Genomic DNA, 22,879 nt, shown 5'->3' with positions numbered 1-22,879 from the left:
TTCAGAACTGACCCAAGATCAGCCTCTAGGGACAACTGCACCCTACTCCCACCTAATTACAGGGAATGTTCATAAGGCACCAAATGGAAGAAAATGGTCTAAAACAGTGAGGGGCAACCTGTACTCATCCAAGAAAAAAATAATGTTTTTACATTTAATCTTTATTTAACTAGGCAAGCCAGTTAAGAACAAATTCTTATTTACAATGACGGCCTACACCGGCCAAACCCGGATGACGCTGGGCCAATTGTGCGCCGCCCTATGGGACTCCCAATCATGGCCGGTTGAGATACAACCTGGATTCGAACCAGGGTGTCTCTAGTGAGGCCTCAAGCACTGAGATGCAGAGCCTTAGACTGCTGCGAGACTCGGGAGCCCAATAAGACACACTCATTTTTGTTTTCCTTTGCAAAACACGTTATGTTTTCTGTTACGTGCCCTAATGAACACGACCCAGGGTTGGGGAGGGAGATTCCACCACCCCGGGGTGTTTTAACCTTTTCCCCATGGCAGATGGAAAGTAAAATGTTACCCAGAATGAATGAATACCCCTCTCCGGTTTCAGTGGTTTGGCCCACGTCAGGCTGGAATAGCAGACCAGCCTCAATAGACCCTTTGTGTTGCGGATAGAGCATGCCATTCTCATACGACACAGGTCTTTTCATGTCATCCAGTTTACTAGCTGCGAGGGTTAGATGATATCTGTAACTAATCAAACGCACGTCGGTTACACCATGGGTCGAAATGAAACACAGATTTGTTTCGGTGCATCGGGGCTTGTTGGATTTGTGTCCCCTACTCTTGCCTATGGAGAAACATTCACCTTATCCTCAGCGTATTGTTTTATATCCTGTTGTTTCAGCTCTGTTTCCAGGCTTAGGGGAAGTCACTGTATCTCACACTTGCAGTTGTGTAACAACAACAATGGGGTTTGAATAAACAAAACTTGTATTTTCAATATGTTAACTCTGAGGGTTGGATTTCCTTCCAGCCTAAGATGTAACAGAGGACATTAAGACAAAGGCGCCACGGGGAATTCAATCCTAGCCTTGGGTTCCATTCAATACCATTAAGTAGTCTTGCATAAATCACTGCATAAAGGGTGTAGACGAGGGAAAGCGATGAGACAGGAGAAAGCGCTCTGGCCAATGAGACAGGAGAGGGAAAGGGCTCTGGCCAATGAGACAGGAGAGGGAAAGGGCTCTGGCCAATGAGACAGGAGAGGGAAAGGGCTCTGGCCAATGAGACAGGAGAGGGAAAGGGCTCTGGCCAATGAGACAGGAGAGGGAAAGGGCTCTGGCCAATGAGACAGGAGAGGGAAAGGGCTCTGGCCAATGAGACATGAGAGGGAAAGGGCTCTGGCCAATGAGACAGGAGAGGGAAAGGGCTCTAATCGCCCAGATCGGTTTGTGCTGTCTTGTCTCGCCTGACAGGAGTTGTCAAGACAGCACAAACAGATATTTTAGGAGCCAGGCTAGCCATGGAACATTTCCAATGTTGTTCTTCTCACCACTGTTTTCCTCTCCAAAACCATAACAGCATGTTCACATCTAGAATTGTTTCTCTGCTTCCGGCTAGGTACAGACTCTAGTCCCAGGCTTGTACTGAACAGTTACTATAGCCTACTATATAACTTGTTCTTCATCCTCTGGTGGTGTTGTTGTATGCAATAAAACAAAAGGAAAGTCCTTTAGTCCCTGTCTCAGGAAAGAGTACATTCTGACAACCTTATAAGTTACTATTGTCTTTGTTTTGTTCCCATGTATATAATAGTAAGATTAAATCAGCTCATAGTAGTGCTGAGCGATTAGTGCTTTTTGAGGCCTGTTCGGTTTCGGTTCGATTATTCAAAAAGAATCACTGTTTTTGATTTCGGTCTCAGTATAATTTATTTTACATGAAATGTACTATGCATTATGTGGGTTGAATGCTGTAACAACACAGGATAAAACAATCAAAGTCCCATTATAGTAGTGACTGCCCATCACTTATTAGCCATCATTTATTAACATTACTAACATAAAATATTTCAGTTTGTATATTATATTTGCTTTATTTGATGACTTTATTATTTCATTCCAAGTCATCTCTATAAAGCTGCTGCTTATGCAGTTTTCTAGTTCTTCAAAGTAAATAAGGCACCCTTTGATTGTTGGTATTCAGTAGTCATAAATCACTTAGATCACGTATTTTCAGGAAGGGATACCGCGCGTAGCTGCTCTCTATAGCCCCTCACGGTCGCGCATTGTTCTCTCTTCCTTAGCACGCTAAAAGAAACAGACAGGACAAGTAGATGTGCAATGGATTATGGTCATTGTAGTTAATTAACACATTTGATGCGCTAAACCAGGGTTTATTCAACTCTTACCCTACGAGGTCCAGCGCCTGCTGGTTTTCTGTTCTACCTGATAATTAATTGCAGACACCTGGTGTCCCAGCATTTCGCTACACCCGCAATAACATCTGCTAAACGCATGTATGTGATAAATAAAATTAGATTTTTTTATTTAGGTTCAGAGTTGAGTCTGGAGGCGCTAAACAATGTAGAATATTGGCCTGTTGGAAACTACAACTCCCTACTACATCGCACAGTTCAGGTTGGATCTGATTTATCTCTAGAGAAACTGTGCAATGTTGCATTGAGCTCACAAAAAAACAAACAAAAAATACTATGGAATTCAAATAATTGTACCTACGTCTATAGTTCATAGTCAGCTATGTGATCTGGTGGTGTGGCTGTATCGTTGTAGGGTGTGAGGTCAACATGCTGTTTCGATGTGTCACTTCATTATGGTTTTGATTCAACAGTGTAATTTGACCCTCTTTACTATAGCTCTTTGACACACTTCCTGTGTGTGCTGTTTACAATATCAATGCATTGAATGTTTTGAAAGATGTTTCAATAAACATTTTCAGTATTCATAGTTTCAGTATTCATAATATTTATAGTTAAGTATTTATGTCATAATATAAGTAGGCTAATGTTCTGCTTGATGTAGTTAGCTATTTCATAAAAGACTCAAATGTCCATAAGCAATGGTCTACTTACCGAACACATAACAATGTTACATTATGTTGCATATTAACTCTACAGAGGATATGTAATCCCCTGTATAGGGTAAGGATACACTGAACAAAAATATAAACGCAACATATAAAGTGTTGGTCCCATGTTTCATGAGCTGAGATGTCCCAGAAATGGCATCCCAGAAATGTTCCATATGCACAAAAAGCTTATTTAGCTCCAATTTTTGCACATATTTCTTTACATCCCTTTTAGTGAGCATTTCTCCTTTGCCAAGATAATCCATCCAACTGACAGGTGTGTAGGGTTGCAAAAATCCAGGAATTGTCAATAAATTCCATGGTTTTCCCGAAATCCCTGTTGGAGGTTTTCCTGGAATCAGGAAGGAATGTGCAGAAAGTCTGGAATACTCCAACCAGGATTTCTGGAAAACCAAGGAATTTATTGAAAGTTCCTGGAATTTTTACAACCCTACAGGTATGTCATATCAAGAAGCTAAATAAACAGCATGATCGTTACACAGGTGCCTCTTTATGCTGGGGACAATAAAAGGCCACTCCAAAATGTGCAGTTTTGGCACACAACACAATGCCAAAGATGTCTGAAGTTTTGAGGGAGTGTGCAATTGGCATGCTGCCAGACCTGTTGCCAGAGAATTGAATGTTCATTTCTCAATCATAATTTGGGTAGAGAATTTGCCAGTATGTCTAACCGGCCTCACAACCGCAGACCACGTGTAACCACGCCAGCCCAGGACCTCCACATCCGGCTTCTTCACCTGCGGGATCGTCTGAGACCAGTCATCCAGACAGCTGATAAAACTGTGGGTTTGCACAACCAAAGAATTTCTGCACAAACTGTCAGAAACCGTCTCACGGAAGCTTTATCTGCTTGCTCGTCGTCCTCACCAGGGTCTTGACCTGACTGCAGTTTGGCGTCGTAAGTGACTTCAGTGAGCAAATGCTTACCTTTGATGGCCTCTGGCACGCTGGAGAAGTGTGCTCTTCACAGTTGAATCCCGGTTTCAACTGTATCGGGCAGATGGCAGACCGCGTGTATGGTGTTGTGTGGGTGAGTGGTTTGCTGATGTCAGGTTGTGAACACAGTGCTCCGTGGTGGTGGGGTTCTGGTTGGGCAGACATAAGCTACGGACAGCAAAGACATTTGCATTTTACTGATGGCAATTTGAGTGCACAGAGATGCCTCCACCTCATGTTTCAGCATGATAATACACAGCCCCATGTCGCAAAGATCTGTACACAATTCCTAGAAGCTGAAAATATCCCAGTTCTTCCAGTTCTTCCATGGCCTGCATAATTACCAGACGTCACCCATTGAGCATTTTTGGGATTCTCAGGATCGACGTGTATGACAGCGTGTTCCAGTTCCCGACAATATCCAGCAACTTCGCACAGCCATTGAAGAGGAGGGGTACAACACTCCACAGCCACAATCAACAGCCTGGTCAACTCTATGCGAAGGAGATGTGTCGCGCTGCTTGAGGCGGTCACACCAGATACTGGCTGGTTTTCTGATCCACACCCCTACTTTTTTTTTTAAAAGGTATCTGTGAACAACCGATGCATATCTGTATTCCCAGTCATGTGAATTCCATCTATTTTTATTTAGCCATTATTTAACTAGGAAAATCCGTTAAGAATAAATTCTTATTTACCATGACGGCCTAATGAATTGATTTCAATTGACTGATTTCCTTATTTGAACTGCAACTCAGTAAAATTGTTAATTGTTGCATGTTGCGTTTTATATTTTTGTTCAGTGTACATATCTGCCAAATGAGAGAGAAAAATGATCATGCAATTGAAGCCAGCTGGTACGTACAGGTTATTCATTGTCTGTAGTGAGATTTGATGATTGGTTTGGAACCAGTCACACTCCCTGTTCATACGGGAAAGAGACTCTTTCTACACGATGCCCTCCCAGTTGGCGAATGTGTGACTGACCGACTACACCAAGGGCCTGAGCAGGCCCTTCAAGGGTCCTGTTTCACTGGCCTGAATAGTGTTTGTGTGATTGAGGGATCTGCTGGAACACTCTCCTACATCCATCTGTACAGTTATAAACAGGCAAAGGGATTAACACACCCCCTTCATTGAGCAAATGTTTCCCCTGCTCTTGCTCCAGCTGGTACATGACTTAGCCTGGCTGTTCTGTTACTCTGGCTCTTGGCTTCCATCACCTGCCCAGGGCTGGCGGACACAAACACATGCAAGTCCATTTCCAAGTGGACTAATGTATAGGCCTGTCCCATATGGCTCCCTATTCCCTATATAATGCACTACTTTTGACCCTATTTCCTATATAGTGCACTATGTCTGACAAGGCTCTGGTCAAAAGTAGTGCACTGTATAGGCAATAGGGTGCCATTTGGGAGGGATATGCGAGTTCTGGGAGTGAGCACTTCATATGGTTTAAAGTTCTAAGAACAAACCAAAACTATTGTAAGTTTCAAGTGTTATTAGTCGTATGTACGGGATACGTATGGTATACATCGTCCAGCAAAATGCTTACTGGCAGGTTCCTTCTTGACAATGTAACAACAATAAGAAATAATAAAAGATAAGAATACAAACTCAAATGGCAGTAGAATAGAATACAATTTTAGCATAAGTATAATACAGGAAGGCACAATTTATTGTCCAATATTTACACGTGTATTGGGGAAGGGGGGGATGGGGGGGAAAGTGTATAAATTGAGCAGTATAATAAGAGTCTGGTAGCAGCGTTTGGGATGTGTGTGCGTGAGTGAGTGTGTGTGCGTGAGTGCATGTGTGCTATGGTGCGGAGAATTCGAGCAGAGCCCTTTGTGGGAAATGCATTGACGTGCATACACCACCCACTGTCAATGTTTTGATGTTTTCCATACCCAACTCCTGAGATGACACTGCAATATTCTAGAGATTTAACTTAAGCTAGGGGAAATTCCCAACTCTACTTTCTGTCTTATCTGTCAGAGCTCACAGGGACAGGTATCAGGGGCCGTATGCATCAAGCATTTCAGAGTAGGACTGCTGATCTAGAATCAGTTTTCTCTTTTAGATCATATTTAATAAGATTTTCTGGACACAGGGGACCTGATCCTAGATCAGTACTCCTACTCTGAGAGGCTTTGTGAATATGGGCCCAGGAGCACAGCGCAATAGAGCATTTAGAGGTCTTCAGCCAAGGTCCCCAGGACTAGCCCAGTCTTCTCTGTTTGTTTGTTTTCGGAAGACCAGCCCTGGGTCGGGTTTACCAGGTGCCAAACGGAAGATAACTAACTAAAACAAGGACTGCTATTCCTGGACTTGTCCAATAAGAAAGCTTAATTTCCGTTGCAAAGCGTAAATAAAAGTATTTGTTGCGTGCCCTAATGAACACATCCCCACTGTTGTCAGAGGGAAACTCCCCCCTGTAAAATGCTGAAGTTGATTACAGTGATGTTTATCTCTTCTTAGCCTCTGCCGAGTCCCCAACCACCCGGATGTTCCGTTTTCAGGGGAAATGGCAAGAGAGCCTGTGACGCAACATCCGCTTTTGGACATTAACAAGGAGGCACTCCATCTTAACAACTCCTCCACATTTACTGGATTGAACAGTGCCGAAGAGAACCTCCCCCGACCAGTTATTTATTTTCTTCTTCTTGTCAAGACCAGTATGTAGGGGATGTAGTTTCAGGTGTGTCTTGTACGCCTGCTACGTTAGGTTAATCTACTCTAGACTAAATGCATGCCCTTTCAAACCTCTGCTTCTGCATTTCCCCTGCTTGTTTGTTTTCATTTAGGTCATTTCAGTTCAGTGCTTATAATCTTAATAATGTTCCACAAGTTCTGAATAGGGAAACTAAATGTTGAACTGAAATTGTCTTGGTAGATCAAAAGCAGTATGTCCAGCCAATTGTCTTTTTTAATATAATTTCATGATAAGGACTATCAACATTTATGCAGAATAGAATTGCATTTCACGCTTGTGTTTTTTTGTCTTTCAATTTCAACATCTTTCAATTTAACATTCATTAAGCCCTACAGAAAAGCATATGGCCTCAGTGCACTTTCTTAAATTTCAAGCAGATGGTTATTTCCTTTTTTGCCTTTGCTACTTTTCCCCTTTTCATTTTAAATCCGCTCTTCCACCTCAGGAAAAACACTGAACTGAAATTACCTAAATGAAAACAAACAAGCAGGGGAAATGCAGAAGCAGAGGAGATTTGAAGGGGCGTGCATTTAGTCTAGAGTAGATTAACCTAACGTAGCAGGCGTACAAGACACACCTGAATTTCACTAAGGCCTATCAAAACCTATGCAGAATAGAATTCCATTTCACGCTAGAATTTTTTTCTTTCAATTTCAACATCTTTCAATTTAACATTCAACAAGCCACGCAGAAATGTATATGGCCTCAGTGCACTTTCTTAAATTTCTTATCAAGCAGATGGTGTTTTCCTTTTTTGCCATTTAAAAATTCAGGCAGAAATAAACATCTGATTATGATGAATTATGGCCAGATGACAGCTGTGAAGTAGTCATCCTTCCTTGGCCAGGAGCTACGATAAGGACCCAGTGAAATGGGATGCTACAGAATGAGGGCACCGGCTGCTTTCCCTACCCCTCCTTTGATTAGGAACTGTTGCATTATTTTATAAGCATAAACTTCAGAGGGGCCAAGTCCATCGAGTAAAGCCCAGAGTGTCGTCCCAAATTCCACCCTATTTCACCCTATACCCTATGAGCTGGTCCTATGGGCCCTGGTAAAAAGTAGTCCACTATACACAGCGAGTAAGGGGGACACGGAGAGGGAGGGAGAGATGGACGGAGAGTGAGATAATGAAAGATGTAGTGATAGAGATACAGAGAGAGAGAAGATACCTGCCAAATAATGTGAGTGCTGATCTCTAAAAACAACAGGTTCAGCCTTATCCTTTGTGCCAGTGCTGCTCTGGGCTGGGCCTGCTTGGCTGTTTGCATTAATTTAGCATTTCCTCCTCAATGGGATACAAAGTGCTGAGTCAGGGGGTCTCTCTCTCTCTCTCTGTCTCTCTGTCTCTCTGTCTCTCTGTCTCTCTGTCTGTCTGTCTGTCTGTCTGTCTGTCTGTCTGTCTGTCTGTCTGTCTGTCTGTCTGTCTGTCTGTCTGTCTCTCACTCTGTCTGTCTGTCTCTCACTCTGTCTGTCTGTCTCTCACTCTGTCTGTCTGTCTCTCACTCTGTCTGTCTGTCTCTCACTCTGTCTGTCTGTCTCACTCTGTCTGTCTCTCTGTCTGTCTGTCTGTCTGTCTGTCTGTCTGTCTGTCTGTCTGTCTGTCTGTCTGTCGCTGTCTGTCTGTCTGTCTGTCTGTCTGTCTGTCTGTCTGTCTGTCTGTCTGTCTGTCTGTCTGTCTATCACTCTGTCTGTCTCTGTCTCTCACTCTGTCTGTCTCTGTCTCTCACTCTGTCTGTCTCACTCTCTCTCTCTCACTCTGTCTCTCTCTCACTCTGTCTGTCTCTCACTCTGTCTGTCTCTCACTCTGTCTGTCTGTCTGTCTGTCTGTCTGTCTGTCTGTCTGTCTGTCTGTCTGTCTGTCTGTCTGTCTGTCTGTCTGTCACTCTGTCTGTCTGTCTGTCACTCTGTCACTCTGTCTGTCTGTCTGTCTGTCTGTCTCTCACTCTGTCTGTCTCTCACTCTGTCTGTCTCTCACTCTGTCTGTCTCTCACTCTGTCTCTCTCACTCTGTCTGTCTCTCACTCTGTCTGTCTCTCACTCTGTCTGTCTCTTTCTCGCGCTGTATCTCTCTGAGTGTGTGTCTCTCTCTCGATACACATAAGCCCTGGTGATGACTTAACTGAGCCTTGCGCATTCCATCCCCTTTACACCCCTCCCTGACAACGTTAATGAATGGACAACATGCTGGCTTCCTGAAAGCGTGAGTGTGGTGGGGCCGTGTGTGTGTACGATAACCCTATGGTAGTTAGTGAGGGTTGTTCATTAAGCAGGATGTTTTCTTTTTTTTCTTCTTATTCTTTCTGTCCCTTATGCAAGGTATGGAGGCAACCAGTGTGGAGTGACAGCTCATAATCAGAAGGTGCTTAAGATTAATTTCCATCCCACAACTTTAAGTTTTTCAAGTTACAGTGAAATTCCTTTCTTGCAAGCTCTTACCCCAACAATGCAATAATAATAACAATGTAATGCAACAAATAAGAAGGTAGAAGAGAAATACACAAGATTTAAAAATAAGAAATAAGAAGAGCACGGTAAAGGAAGTAAGAATACTATATACGGGGTCAGTTCCAGTACCATATGGATCGATAGATGTAGAGACAGTTGAAGTCAGAAGTTTACATACACCTTAGCCAAATGCATTTAAACTGTTTTTCACAATTCCTGACATTTAATCCTAGTAAAAATTCCCTGTCTTAGGTCAATTAGGATCACCACTTTATTTTAAGAATGTGAAATGTTTTAAGAATGAGTGATTTTTATTTCAGCTTTTATTTCTTTCATCACATTCCCAGTGGGTCAGAAGTTTACACTCAATTAGTATTTGGTAGCATTGCCTTTAAATTGTTTAACTTGGGTCAAATGTTTTGGGTAGTCTTCCACAAGCTTCCCACGATAAGTTGGGTGAATTTTGTCCAATTCCTCCTGACAGAGCTGGTGTAACTGAGTCAGGTTTGTAGGCCTCCTTGCTCGCATACGCTTTTTCAGTTCTGCCCACAAATTTTCTATAGGATTGAGGTCAGAGCTTTGTGATGGCCACTCCAATACCTTGACTTTGTTTTCCTTAAAGCCATTTTGCCACAACTTTGTATGCTTGGGGTCATTGTCCATTTGGAAGACCCATTTGCAACCAAGCTTTAACTTTCTGACTGATGTCTTGAGATGTTGCTTCAATATATCCACATAATTCTCCTTCCTCATGATGCCATCTATTTTGTGAAGTGCACCAGACCCTCTTGCAGCAAAGCACTCCCACAACATGATGCTGCCACCCCCGTGCTTCACGGTTGAGATGGTGTTCTTTGGCTTGCAAGCCTCCCCCTTTTTCCTCCAAACATATTGATGGTCATTATGGCCAAACAGTTATATTTTTGTTTCATCAGACCAGAGGACATTTCTCCAAAAAGTACAATCTTGTTCCCCATGTGCAGTTGCAAACCGTAGTCTAGCTTTTTTATGGCAGTTTTGGAGCAGTGGCTTCTTCCTTGCTGAGCAGCCTTTCAAGTTATGTCGATATAGGACTCGTTTTAGTGTGGATATAGATACTTTTGTACCTGTTTCCTCTAGCATCTTCACAAGGTCCTTTGCTGTTCTGGGATTGATTTGCACTTTTCTCACCAAAGTACGTTAATCTCCAGGAGACAGAACGCATCTCCTTCGTAAGCGGTATGACGGGTGCGTGGTCCCATGGTGTTTATACTTCTGTACTATTGTTTGTACAGACGAACGTGGTACCTTCAGGCGAACCAGACTTGTGGAGTTCTACAAGGTCTTGGCTGATTTCTTTTATTTTCCCATGATGTCAAGCAAAGAGGCACTGAGTTTGAAGGTAGGCCTTGAAATGCATACACAGGTACACCTCCAATTGACTCAAATTATCAGAAGCTTCTAAAGCCATGATGTCATTTTCTGGAATTTTCCAAGCTGTTTACAGGCACAGTCAACTTAGTCCATGTAAACTTCTGAACCACTGGAATTGTGATACAGTGAAATAATCTGTCTGTAAACAATTGTTGGAAAAATTACTTGTCATACACACAGTAGATGTATTAACCGACTTGACAAAACTATAGTTTGTTTACAAGACATTTGTGGAGTGGTTGAAAAGCTAGTTTTAATGACTCCAACCTAAGTGTTTGTAAACTTCTGACTTCAACTGTACACTACATGACCAAAAGTAGGTGGTCTGCTCGTCGAACATCTCATTCCAAAATCATGGGCATTAATATGGAGTTGGTCCCCCCTTTGCTTCTATACATTATTTCTGTTCATATAATTGTCAATCACTTTTCAAACAAAGTTTTAATTGTCCTATGTTCTCCAGTAACAACACTTGGCCGTCCTCACTCGCTGCTGCTGCCTTTCTTTCTTTTTAGTGACCAACTTTATTTGTATTTTAAATTTTTTCCAGAGGGGCGGTTACAGGTACAATAAGAAATCTAAGAAATGCCTACAATGATAAACCCAACCCATTTCCCCCCCTGTCCCCATCCACCAGCCCGCATCCTCCAGCCCCACCCGGAAGCCATGTTTCCCACCTGCCAGAAGGGGATCCATGGGAAGCATTGAGACAATAGATATTCTGCTAGTTAAATCAACCGGTATAATATTCCATCTAGTAGAGGTTGGATTGATCTGAGCATTCTGTTAAAGTTTCTGGCAGTGGTTTTATCTAAGGAAGGAAATACAGTATATTTACTCCCAAATATTTAAAATGGAAAACAAATGAGGTTTCCATAAGTAGAGGTGGAGTCCTCCATTGGGGTCTTGGGAGGCAGTAGGGATGATTTGGTTAGGTATAACTTGAGAATAAGATGAATTTATCTATGATCTTCTCTTTTAACTATGGCTGCGGGATTGGTATATAGTATTTTAATCATATTAATGAAATTGGAGCCAATTTCCATATGTTCCTAGCACAGGAGGCTGCAAATTGAATACGAAGCTTATGATTGAGCCGACTAATAAATAATTACACAATCATTTGTATAATTGAAATTATAAGTCAAAGAGCCTTAAAAATATATTTTGTATACATTTGCAAACATTTCTAAAAACCTGTTTTTGCTTTGTCATTATGGGGTATTGTAGGTTGAGGAAAAAAATCAATTTTAATAAATTTTAGAATAAGGCTGTAACATAACAAAATGTGGAAAAAGTCAAGGGGTCGGAATACTTTCCGAAGGCACCGTATATAGTAAACTTGCTAGCTACTTCAGTGGATGTTGAACACATTTCTACCTGCAAATAAACACATTTCTATAGGCAAATGTGTTAAATTATAGCCATGGCATAAAAGGGATTATTAAATTGGGGTTTTATGCGTTCTCTGGAAAAAAGTGTAACTTCGTGGAAGGTTAGTTCCACTCTGCTTGTGCGTCGTGGAACACACCTTCCAAGTCGTTCATCATTTTCCATAAAATGCATATCTCCTGATGGACTTTGCTGCTGTCGGGCGCATTTTTTCCCATGTAATCGTCGTAAAGTAGGGAATGGTTATTCTTCAAATTATTTAATACATTTGTCGTGTTGCTTATTGTTGTCGCCACAACTGAGGCACTTTTTGCACAACACTTGCATGTGGTTGACATCGGTTTGCCTGTAGCCAAAATACTCCCATACCACTGAAAATGCACCCTTTGGCACCAAAACGGCATTCTCGTTAGCACAAGCAGCACTCATGTTTCCACTACACACTGAGATAAAGCCACAGAGTTTCTAAACCTCATACTGTACTGTCTTTGTTAAAGCCCTTTCTCTCCTCACCAGCATCTAACTGCGCACTAGAAGTGGGGGCACTTGTGATTGGTCAGCATCCTCTGCATTTATAGATTGAATGAACAGAGTCTAGCGCATCTAATTGGAGGAGGTACTGTAGTGGAGTTTTTGTTGTATTAATGGAGTTTTAAAGAAAGGAGAAATCACAGCCTCTTGCGATATGGGTATTGAAAGTCAATATCGCAATTTCGATCCGAATTCGATTAATCGTGCATCCCTACCACTTTGTTCCATGTGGGCCAATTTGGGTAAGTAAGTCTCGAGATGGGATGACAACATTAAACTGTTTTCCAAAATATCTGTGTACATCTACTGTACATCCAGCTTCTTCACCTGTGGGATCGTCTGAGATCAGGTACCCGGACAGCTGATGAAACTGGGTTTGCACAACCAAAGAATTTCTGGACAAACTGTCAGAAACCGTCGCAGGGAAGCTCACCTGCGTGCTCGCCGTCCTCACCAGGGTCTTGACCTGACTGCAGTTCGGCGTTGTAACTGACTTCAGTGGGCAGATGCTTACCTTCGATGGCCGCTGGCACGCTGGATGAATCCTGGTTTCAACTGTACCGGGCAGATGTGCGACAGCGTGTATGGCGTTGTGTGGGCGAGCGGTTTGCTGATGTCAACATTGTGAACAGAGTGCCCCATGGTGGGGTTATGGTTAGGCAGGTAAAAGCTACAGACAACAAACACAATTGCATTTCATCTATGGCAATTTCAATGCACAGAGATACCGTGACGAGATCCTGAGGCCCATTGTAGTGCCATTCATCCGCCTCGTGTTTCGGCATGATAATACACGGCCCCATGTTCCAAGGATCTGTATTCAATTCCTGTAAGCTAAAAATGTCCCAGTTCTTCCATGGTTTGCATACTCAAGACATGTCACCGATTGAGCATGTTTGGGATGCTCTGGATTGATCTGTACGACAGTGTTTCGTTTCCTGCAATTATCCAGTTACACAACCATTTCAGGAGGTGTGGGACAACATTCCACAGGTCACAATCAACAGCCTGATCAACTCTGAGGCAAAGGGTGGTCACACCAGATACTCACTGGTTTTCTGATCCACGTCTTAACTTTAAAAAAAAATATATATATATATATATATATGTAGTAATCTGTGACCAGCAGTCTGTATTCCCAGTCATGTAAAATCCATAGATTAGGGCCTAATGAATATAAGGAAATCAGTCAATTGAAATACAGTCGTGGCCAAAAGTTTTGAGAATGACACAAATATTAATTTTCACTAAGTTTGCTGCTTCAGTGTCTTTAAATATTTTTGTCAGATGTTACTATGGAATACTGAAGTATAATTACAAGCATTTCATAAGTGTCAATGGCTTTTATTGACAATTACATGAAGTTGATGCAAGAGTCAATATTTGCAGTGTTGACCCTGCTTTTTCAAGACCTCTGCAATCTGCCCTGGCATGCTGTCAATTAACTTCTGGGCCACATCCTGACTGATGGCAGCCCATTCTTGCATAATCAATGCTTGGAGTTTGTCAGAATTTGTGGGGTTTTGTTTGTCCACCCGCCTCTTGAGGATTGACCACAAGTTCACAATGGGATTAAGGTCTGGGGAGTTTCCTGGCCATGGACCCAAAATATCGATGTTTTGTTCCCCGAGCTACTTAGTTATCACTTTTGCCTTATGGCAAGGTGCTCCATCATGCTGGAAAAGGCATTGTTCGTCAACAAACTGTTCCTGGATGGTTGGGAGAACTTGCTCTCGGAGGATGTGTTGGTACCCTTCTTTATTCATGGCTGTGTTCTTAGGCAAAATTGTGAGTGAGCCCATTCCCTTGGCTGAGAAGCAACCCCACACATGAATGGTCTCAGGATGCTTTACTGTTGGCATGACACAAGACTGATGGTAGCGCTCACCTCGTCTGCTCCGGACAAGCTTTTTTCCGGATGCCCCAAACAATCGGAAAGGGGATTCATCAGAGAAAATGACTTTACCCCAGTCCTCAGCAGTCCAATCCCAGAATATCAGTCTGTCCCTGATGTTTTTCCTGGAGAGAAGTGGCTTCTTTGCTGCCCTTCTTGACACCAGGCCATCCTCCAAAAGTCTTCGCCTCACTGTGGGTGCAGATGCACTCACACCTGCCTGCTGCCATTCCTGAGCAAGCTCTGTACTAGTGGTGCCCCGATCCCGCAGCTGAATCAACTTTAGGAGACGGTCCTGGCGCTTGCTGGACTTTCTTGGGCGCCCTGAAGCCTTCTTCACAACAATTGAACCACTCTCCTTGAAGTTCTTGATGATCCGATAAATGGTTGATTTAGGTGCAATCTTACTGGCAGCAATATCCTTGCCTGTGAAGCCCTTTTTGTGCAAAGCAATGATGACGGCATGTGTTTTTTTGCAGGTAAGCATGGTTGACAGAGGAAGAACAATGATTCCAAGCACCACTCTCCTTTTGAAGCTTCCAGTCTGTTATTCGAACTCAATCAGCATGACAGAGTGATCTCCAGCCTTGTCCTCGTCACCACTCACACCTGTGTTAACGAGAGAATCACTGACATGATGTCAGCTGATCCTTTTGTGGCAGGGCTGAAATGCAGTGTTAATGTTTTTTGGGGATTCAGTTCATTTGCTTGGCAAAGAGGGACTTTGCAATTAATTACAGTTCATCTGATCACTCTTAATAACATTCTGGAGTATATGCAAATTCCCATGATACAAACTGAGGCAGCAGACTTTGTGAAAATTAATATTTGTGTCATTCTCAACTTTTGGCCACAACTGTACATGAACTGTAAATCAGTAAAATCGGTGCATGTTGCATTTATATTTTTGTTCAGTTTATATATGGGGATAGTTTAGTGGCAAAAGTAAGCAGTCAAATGCATGTCCCAAAAAAATGTGGTTCCTGATCTTTATTATATCTCTGAGATATAGGACGGACACTTCTGAACAAACTTCCTTTAGATTTTTTGGGGTGACTGTGGTTCCATTTAGTGAACGCTATTCAATGCGTTTGTATGGGCTAATAGCAGTAAGGCCAAATTCCAATGTGTTTTTTTTATATATACTTCAAGGGGACTTAAGATTCCCAATAAAATAGCAAAATGAGCCTTGGTATGACCTTCTTAAAGCAATTCCATATAGCTTAGTAGTCCCCCCCCAGTTGTTTTTTTATAAAACCTTTGGTGGCATCCCTTAATCCGGGGGTCATCAAATTATTTGAAAATAAGTCTGTTAATTCATAGTTATTTTGCAAAAGAAGCCACGCATTTCAATGCATGCCAACGGAACCGGAACAAAGTCTCCTGCTGCGTTTCTGACCGTATCCAGTCAGCTTGAGTGCGAGACGTTTTCCAATTACTTTTTATGGCTTCCACAAAATTACCAAAATTACATTATGCATGGATTGCCTGCTACGAAGTGCCGAGCCCGGGTGTATGTCTTGTTTTGGCCAGCTGATTGAAGTCGACTGGCCTGGCATCTTGGCATAGTCCAGCTGGGCCCACAAACCTTTTCTGCAGACTGTCACATCCACTTATACACTGAGTGATGACAGAGGCCTCCCTTCTCCTTCTCCCCAGCGCTATTATTATTTGGAAAAATTATTTGTACGATTATAATTTTTTTAAACAGGCTCTTTCACATGTAACAGTAAAGGAAGGTTTTGGAATAGGTATCTAACTACAGGGGGGGTTGGTGACCTATTCCCTTTAGCTATTCCCTTTAGTGCACTAGTCCCCCCCCAGACCTTTAATCAAAAGTTGTGCACTATATAGGGAATAGGGTGCCACAGACCCTGGTCAAAAGTAGTGCACAACATCTTTAATAGGGGGCCATTTCAGACACAACCTACGTTTTAAAAATTGATATATATCTTTTTTTTGCCTTTGTTTAACCAGGTAGGCTAGTTGAGACAAGTTCTCATTTACAACTGCAACCTGGCCAAGATAAAGCAAAGCAGTGTGACACAAACAACAACAGAGTTACACATGGAATAAACAAGCGTACATTCAATAACACAATAGAAAAAAAATAAAGTCTATATACAGTGTGTGCAAATGGCCCGAGGAGGTAGGCAATAAATAGGCCATGGTCGCAAAGTAATTACAATTTAGCAGATTAACACTGGAGTGATAGATGAGCAGATGATGATGTGCAAGTAGAGATACTGGTGTGCAAAAGAGCAGAAAATAAATAAAAACAGTATGGGGATGAGGTAGGTAGATTGGGTGGGTTATTTACAGATGGACTATGTACAGCTGCAGTGATCGGTTAGCTGCTCAGATAGCTGATGTTTAAAGTTAGTGAGGGAAATATAAGTCTCCAGCTTCAGCAATTGTATTTTTTTTTTTTTGCAATTCGTTCCAGTCACTGGCAGCAGAGAACTGGAAGGAAAGGCGGCCAAAGGAGGTGTTGGCTTTGGGGATGACCAGTGAGATATACCTGCTGAAGCGCGTGCTACGGGTGGGTGTTATCGTGACCAGTGAGCTGAGATAAGGCGGAGCTTTACCTATTATAGACTTATGTAGCGAGGGCCAGCAGACTAGAGCATACAGGTCGCAGTAGTGGGTGGTATAAGGGGCTTTGGTAACAAAACGGATGGCACTGTGATAGATTGCATCCAGTTTGCTGAGTAGAGTATTGGAAGCTATTTTATAGATGACATCGCCGTCTTTCCTACATGGCAATCGGGGGGAGAGGAGGGGGAGCATGCAGAGCACATCCCATCCCCGCTCGTCTTGAGGAATGCTCTCTGCTGTGTTGAAAGATTTAACTCATGTTGTCCTAACACATCCCTTTCCCACCTGGGCCGTAGAGACTGACGGCAGCTCCCTCTCTCCACCCACTTTTCCTCCTTCTCAGTCGGCTCGGAGGGAGGCCGGCCTCTATTATCACCACATCGCGTGGCGGCCGTGAGTTTCTCCCCCAGCACGTCGTCTCTGCACACGATTTACTGGCGCTCTGCAATGGCTCTAAAATATCAGTAAACTCTCTCGAGGAGCGTATATTAAATCACTTCCACACATGGCTTCATGCAACAACTTAACAGGCCCAGTGGAGAAGGAACAGGATGCTACATGTAGCCTAAAACCCTCCCCTCCCCTTTTTAGAGGCAGAGAATGTAGTGTAGGTCTGTAAGAGGGATACACTTCAGATGGTCCAAGTCCATCAAGCAAAGCCCAGAGAGTCAGGATGAGAAGCATCCCAAATAGCACCCCTTCCCCTATATAGTGCACTGCTTTTGACCAGGCCCCATAGGACCAGCATACAGGGCATTGGTCAAAAGTGTACTGCCATGTGGGCTTTGGGACCCAACCTAGTTTTATTTCAATTCGATTTTTGTTGGCTTTTTGGGGGGGGGTCACGGAAGCCCCTATTCTTTTTATAATTTGCACTATCCGAGTCTTACATTGTCTTAATTTTCAAATCTCTGTTTGTGCCGTTGCCCATTTCTGACCTGTTGCCAAGCTCATTTCCATAGTTACAGTACCACCATCCATTTCGCCACGAAGAAATGGAGTACTAAGGCTCTAATCGTAGAACGTTAAATCATCAATTCACATTTAATTAACATATGACCTTTTCTTTTTTTATTCTGGAGATTCCCTTACATAATTGTATTGTTTTATGATGGGACAGATGTAGATACAGATAAGGAGGGAGAGCGAGAGGGGCACAGAAATGATTTAAGGAATAGACAGTTCGCTGAGCCGGGACTCAAAACACCCGTCTCCATGGGGGCACGTGTGGTCCGGATTTGGGAGCGTTACCGCTGTGCCAGACTCCGGCGCACCACTTCACATTTCTATGTGGAACTGTGTTCATTGGTTAACATAAGCCTCATATTTACTTTCCACTTCTAGGCATGAGTCAGACAACCACTTCACTAACAAAACAGATAGCCTACTCATAGGCCTAATCATTAGGCCTATTGTCATGCTATTCACTCGTTTCTGTACAGCATATGCATGAATCAATCAACTAATGTAGAGAAAAATAGTTGTTGTCCTATGCAAATCTCATAGCGATAAGGTGCTGGCAATTGAATTGCTTTTTTTAATGAACTAACATCACCCACCTATAATCATCGTGTTCCCCATTAACTGTACAATGACAGCCTGTGTTTGTGGCTTGTTTTCCTTTTTCTGTATATAAATGAATGAATGTGAACTAACTAGCTTCAGTACTATAATCATTGTGATCCCAGTTGAGCTGTGTAATGACAGTTATATTGTGTGGTTTATTTCCCCTGCAGCCCACACGCCAGACAACAGCTTCCTGGGCTTTGTGGTGGAGCAACACCTGAACGCCAGCGACATCCGCCACATTGACGAAGTCAAGCGGCAGAACCAGTCGCTGGTCTACGGCAAGGTGGACAACTTCTGGAAGGTACGGCGCTTCAGCTCGTGTATCCCTTGTGGCTGGCATAGCCAAGGTTTTGAGTTAAACTCCGGCAGTGTTCAAATTAAACATTGACTCTTGGGGGTGCCTAATGTGTCTTGGTGTTGTCTGACGTTGAAATCTGATCACCCTCATACTTAAAATGTATGTATGCACTCACTCTACTGTAAGTCGCTTTGGGAAAAAGTGTCTGCTACATAGCATTTATTATAATGTTATTTACATTGTGTACAAACTCTGCTCAGCTCTTAGTTATTTGGGAGCAGTGGTAACGTTTTGTCGTGGACAAAAATATATGCCTTTGTCTACATCAGCATTGAGGGTGAAGCTGAATATGGTAGAGTAGTGTTCTTCAGTTGGAATTTTGAATATCATGTCACCAACTGGAGACTCACCTTGTTTAGAACAACAAATGATGAGTGATCTAGTTCCCAGACATCAACACTACTAGAATAGAGCTCAAAGAGAAGGAAGTGCTGCTCAGTTGAGTTCAATAGGAAACTGGTCCCATCCCTTGATCACAGGGAAATAGACAACACTGTGGATGCTTTTAAGGAGACTGTAGTGACTGAGCCTTGCTTTGCACAGAATGCCTTTCAAGATGAAAGCACCAGACACGCTACACCATAAGTTCTTGGGAACCGGCGTATGGAATCTATTGTAACCCAGTTCCTCAACTCTTGAAAGAAAGTCACTGGAACACTTTTAAAACCTTGGGCAAAGTTTTTGGGAGATTTAATGGAGACTAGTAGTGTTCCTTTAGAAACCATATTCCCGGGTTTCTGATTATTATGTTGATAAATAGTTGAATTCAGCTCTACTCTCTGATTAGTTATAATATATTCCAACTCAGACTCTGTTGTACAGAGGCATTGTCGCAGGGATTATTTCATCTAAGACATAAAGGGTTTAGCGATTGTAACTACACAAGCGTTTTGCGTACGATTCGCTCGTTGGCACATTACACATTGTTGGATTACTGCCTACTCTGTATGTCTTGGTGAGACTTGACAAGGGCTGCGATGATGACAAACATTGTAAAGAAGCTGGTTGGAACATTTTTAAGCCAGCCATCTTTCGGAGGTCTAACACACAGGTTGTGCATCCCAAATGGGCCCTGGCCAAAAGTAGTGCACTATAAAGGGAATAGGGTGCCATTTTGGATGCAACCAGAGGAACTCAGGCGGAAGCAGATTCTACAAATAAAAAAGCCGAGGTAATTTCAGATCTGTGGCGAACAACGCCTAGCTTTTATCATAATCAGCTGACACAAAGTCGGCAGATGAGAGTTGTGAGATGCCAGTCATGCCACCCACAACCCAACCTGGTCATACAGGTTAAGGGATGAAGTACATATTCCTGGGGATATAGACCTTGGTTGAAATAGTATTTATTTTCTCTCAAAGGTGTATTAGATTGAGCCTGGTGTATCAGATGCGCATTTGCACTTTCGGGACTACTCGATTGGTGCCATTGTGCCAGATCATTCAACAACAACATGCTATTTGAACTCAGGTCTGTTACCACACAAAGAAATTACCATGTCTTGCAGAACCAGCAATCACACACAACATTTATTTGTCTAACACAACAGCCCTATATTAACCATGTAGTGCGGCTTGCCACACGCTCTCTCAAACCCGCATGTGGCACAGCACAGTGGGCCATTTAGTCTCTCTTAAAGGGCAGAGTGCCAAACTCCCATCACTTCTCCTTGAAAAACATTAGCAGCTAATCAGACACCCCATCGTGTTCATTACCTCAGTTTTGAATTAAACAGCCATTTCAGAGGAGTCTGGTAATGAATGAACATGAGGAGAAAAGGCCTCCCTCGCACATTCCCTCCCCGAATCTGCGGGGGCTGGCTGCATTGCCTTGTGAGGGACTACTGGGATGATGTCACGAAACCTGGTCGGCTATTTGCTTGTCATCAAGGAAACCAGGAAACAGCCTTTCAACTCCCTCATATCCTGGGATTGTGGTATTTACTGTTCCCTACAAGGCTAGAACATGAGGGGTGGGCTTACAAAAATAAGAGGTCAGAGGTCCTGTGTAGTGAGACATCTAGTACCAAGTGCCTTTGCGACTTTAACAACATTCAGTGACCAAACAAACGTCATTGCCTCCAATCGCTTTGTCTCTGATGGTCATTTGTTTTTCCCATGTAATGTCACACAGAACCCAGAAGCTCTTCACTGAGGGGAATATTCCCTGTCTCTTATCAGTATGCAGAAGTGCACCGCTAGCCTCTCTTCCCCTCTCTGCAGGTGTGTGAATGGAGCCGTTTAAGTCCCAAATGGCACCCTGGTCCAAAGTAGTGCGCTATGTAGGGAATAGGGTGCCGTTTGTGGTGCAGCAATTTTGTGCGGAGGTCTGATTTATAACGGGTACAGAATGGACGGTAATTGCTGTATCCATATAGGAGAGATTTATCGGCTTTATGAGTGGCTTTAAATGTAATTAGGCACAGCAGAGGAGGCATCTGTCTGCCGTCACTGTGTGGTCTACATACTCAAACACAACTTTCAGATCATTTCACCGGCAAACTCTAATGAGAATAATCCACTATTCTTGCTGTCTGGAGTGCCTCCATGCATATCGCTGCTCTCGTGCTAGTAAATGTGTTGCCTAAGTATTCGATCTCAATTAGAGCAAAATTTATAATTTATTACTTGGGCTACACAATGGTTTTGTTTTGAGTTAATGAATAAATAAAAGGTCTGGTATGATTTGGTACTAGTTAACTGCAATGAAAGATGAAGTAAAGGTAGGCTGTTAACTCCAATGCAGGAACTTATCAAGGTGCCATTTCCATAACATCAACCTTCAGACCTTCTTTTCCCTATGAACATACAGTTGAAGTCTGAAGTTTACCTTAGCCAAATACATTTAAACTCAGTTTTTCACATTTCACATTCCTTTATTTTAAGAATGTGAAATGTCAGAATAATAGTAGAGAGAATTATTTATTTCAACTTTGATTTCTTTCATTATATTCCCAGTGGGTCAGAAGTTTACATACACTCAATTAGTATTTGGTAGCATTGCCTTTAAATTGTTTAACTTGGGTCAAACATTTCGGGTAGCCTTCCACAAGCTTCCCACAATACGTTGGGTGAATTTTGGCCCATTCCTCCTGACAGAGCTGGTGTAACTGAGTCAGGTTTGTAGGCCTCCTTGCTCGCACACACTTCTTCAGTTCTACCCACAAATGTTCTATAGGATTGAGGTCAGGGCTTTGTGATGGCCACTCCAATACCTTGACTTTGTTTTCCTCAAGCCATTTTGCCACAACTTTGGAAGTATGCTTGGGGTCATTGTACATTTGGAAGACCCATTTGCGGCCAAGCTTTAACTTCCTGACTGATGTTGCTTCAATATATCCACATAATTCTCCTACCTCATGATGCCATCTATTTTGTGAAGTGCACCAGTCCCTCCTGCAGCAAAGCACTCCCACAACATGATGCTGCCACCCCCGTGCTTCACGGTTGGGATGGTGTTCTTCAGCTTGCAAGCCTCCCCCTTTTTCCTCCAAACATAACGATGGTCAATATGGGCAAACAGTTCTATTTTTGTTTCATCAGCCCAGGGGACATTTCTCCAAAAAGTATGATCTTTGTCCCCATGTGCAGTTGCAAACCGTAGTCTGGCTTTTTATGGCGGTTTTGGAGCAGTGGCTTCTTCCTTGCTGAGCGACCTTTCAGGTTATGCCGATCTAGGACTCGTTTTACTGTGGATATAGATACTTTTGTACCTGTTTCCTCCAGCATCTTCACAAGGTCCTTTGCTATTGTTCTGGGATTGATTTGCACATTTCGGACCAAAGTACGTTCATCTCTAGGAGACAGAACACGTCTCCTTCCTGAGTGGTATGAGGGCTGCGTGGTCCCATGATGTTTATACTTGCGTACTATTGTTTGTACAGATGAACGTGGTACCTTCAGGCGTTTGTAAATTGCTTCCAAGGATGAACCAGACTTGTGGAGGTCTACAATGTTTTT

General features: G+C 42.8%; 1 protein-coding gene across 1 annotated transcript in view; it reads left to right on the top strand.

The window, feature by feature from the left end:
• LOC106574313 (alpha-1,6-mannosylglycoprotein 6-beta-N-acetylglucosaminyltransferase A) overlaps positions 1–22,879 on the top strand; it is a 116,553-nt gene that overhangs the window by 68,240 nt on the left and 25,434 nt on the right. Inside the window, exon 11 of the mRNA XM_014150150.2 lies at positions 18,730–18,863. Within this exon, the coding sequence (XP_014005625.1) occupies positions 18,730–18,863 (134 nt within the window). The remainder of the gene's footprint in view (positions 1–18,729; positions 18,864–22,879) is intronic.

The sequence above is a fragment of the Salmo salar genome, chromosome 16, assembly GCF_965601325.2.
Source record: "Salmo salar chromosome 16, fSalSal1, whole genome shotgun sequence".
Lineage (NCBI taxonomy): Eukaryota > Metazoa > Chordata > Actinopteri > Salmoniformes > Salmonidae > Salmo > Salmo salar.
This window is presented reverse-complemented; position numbering and strand designations above follow the sequence as displayed.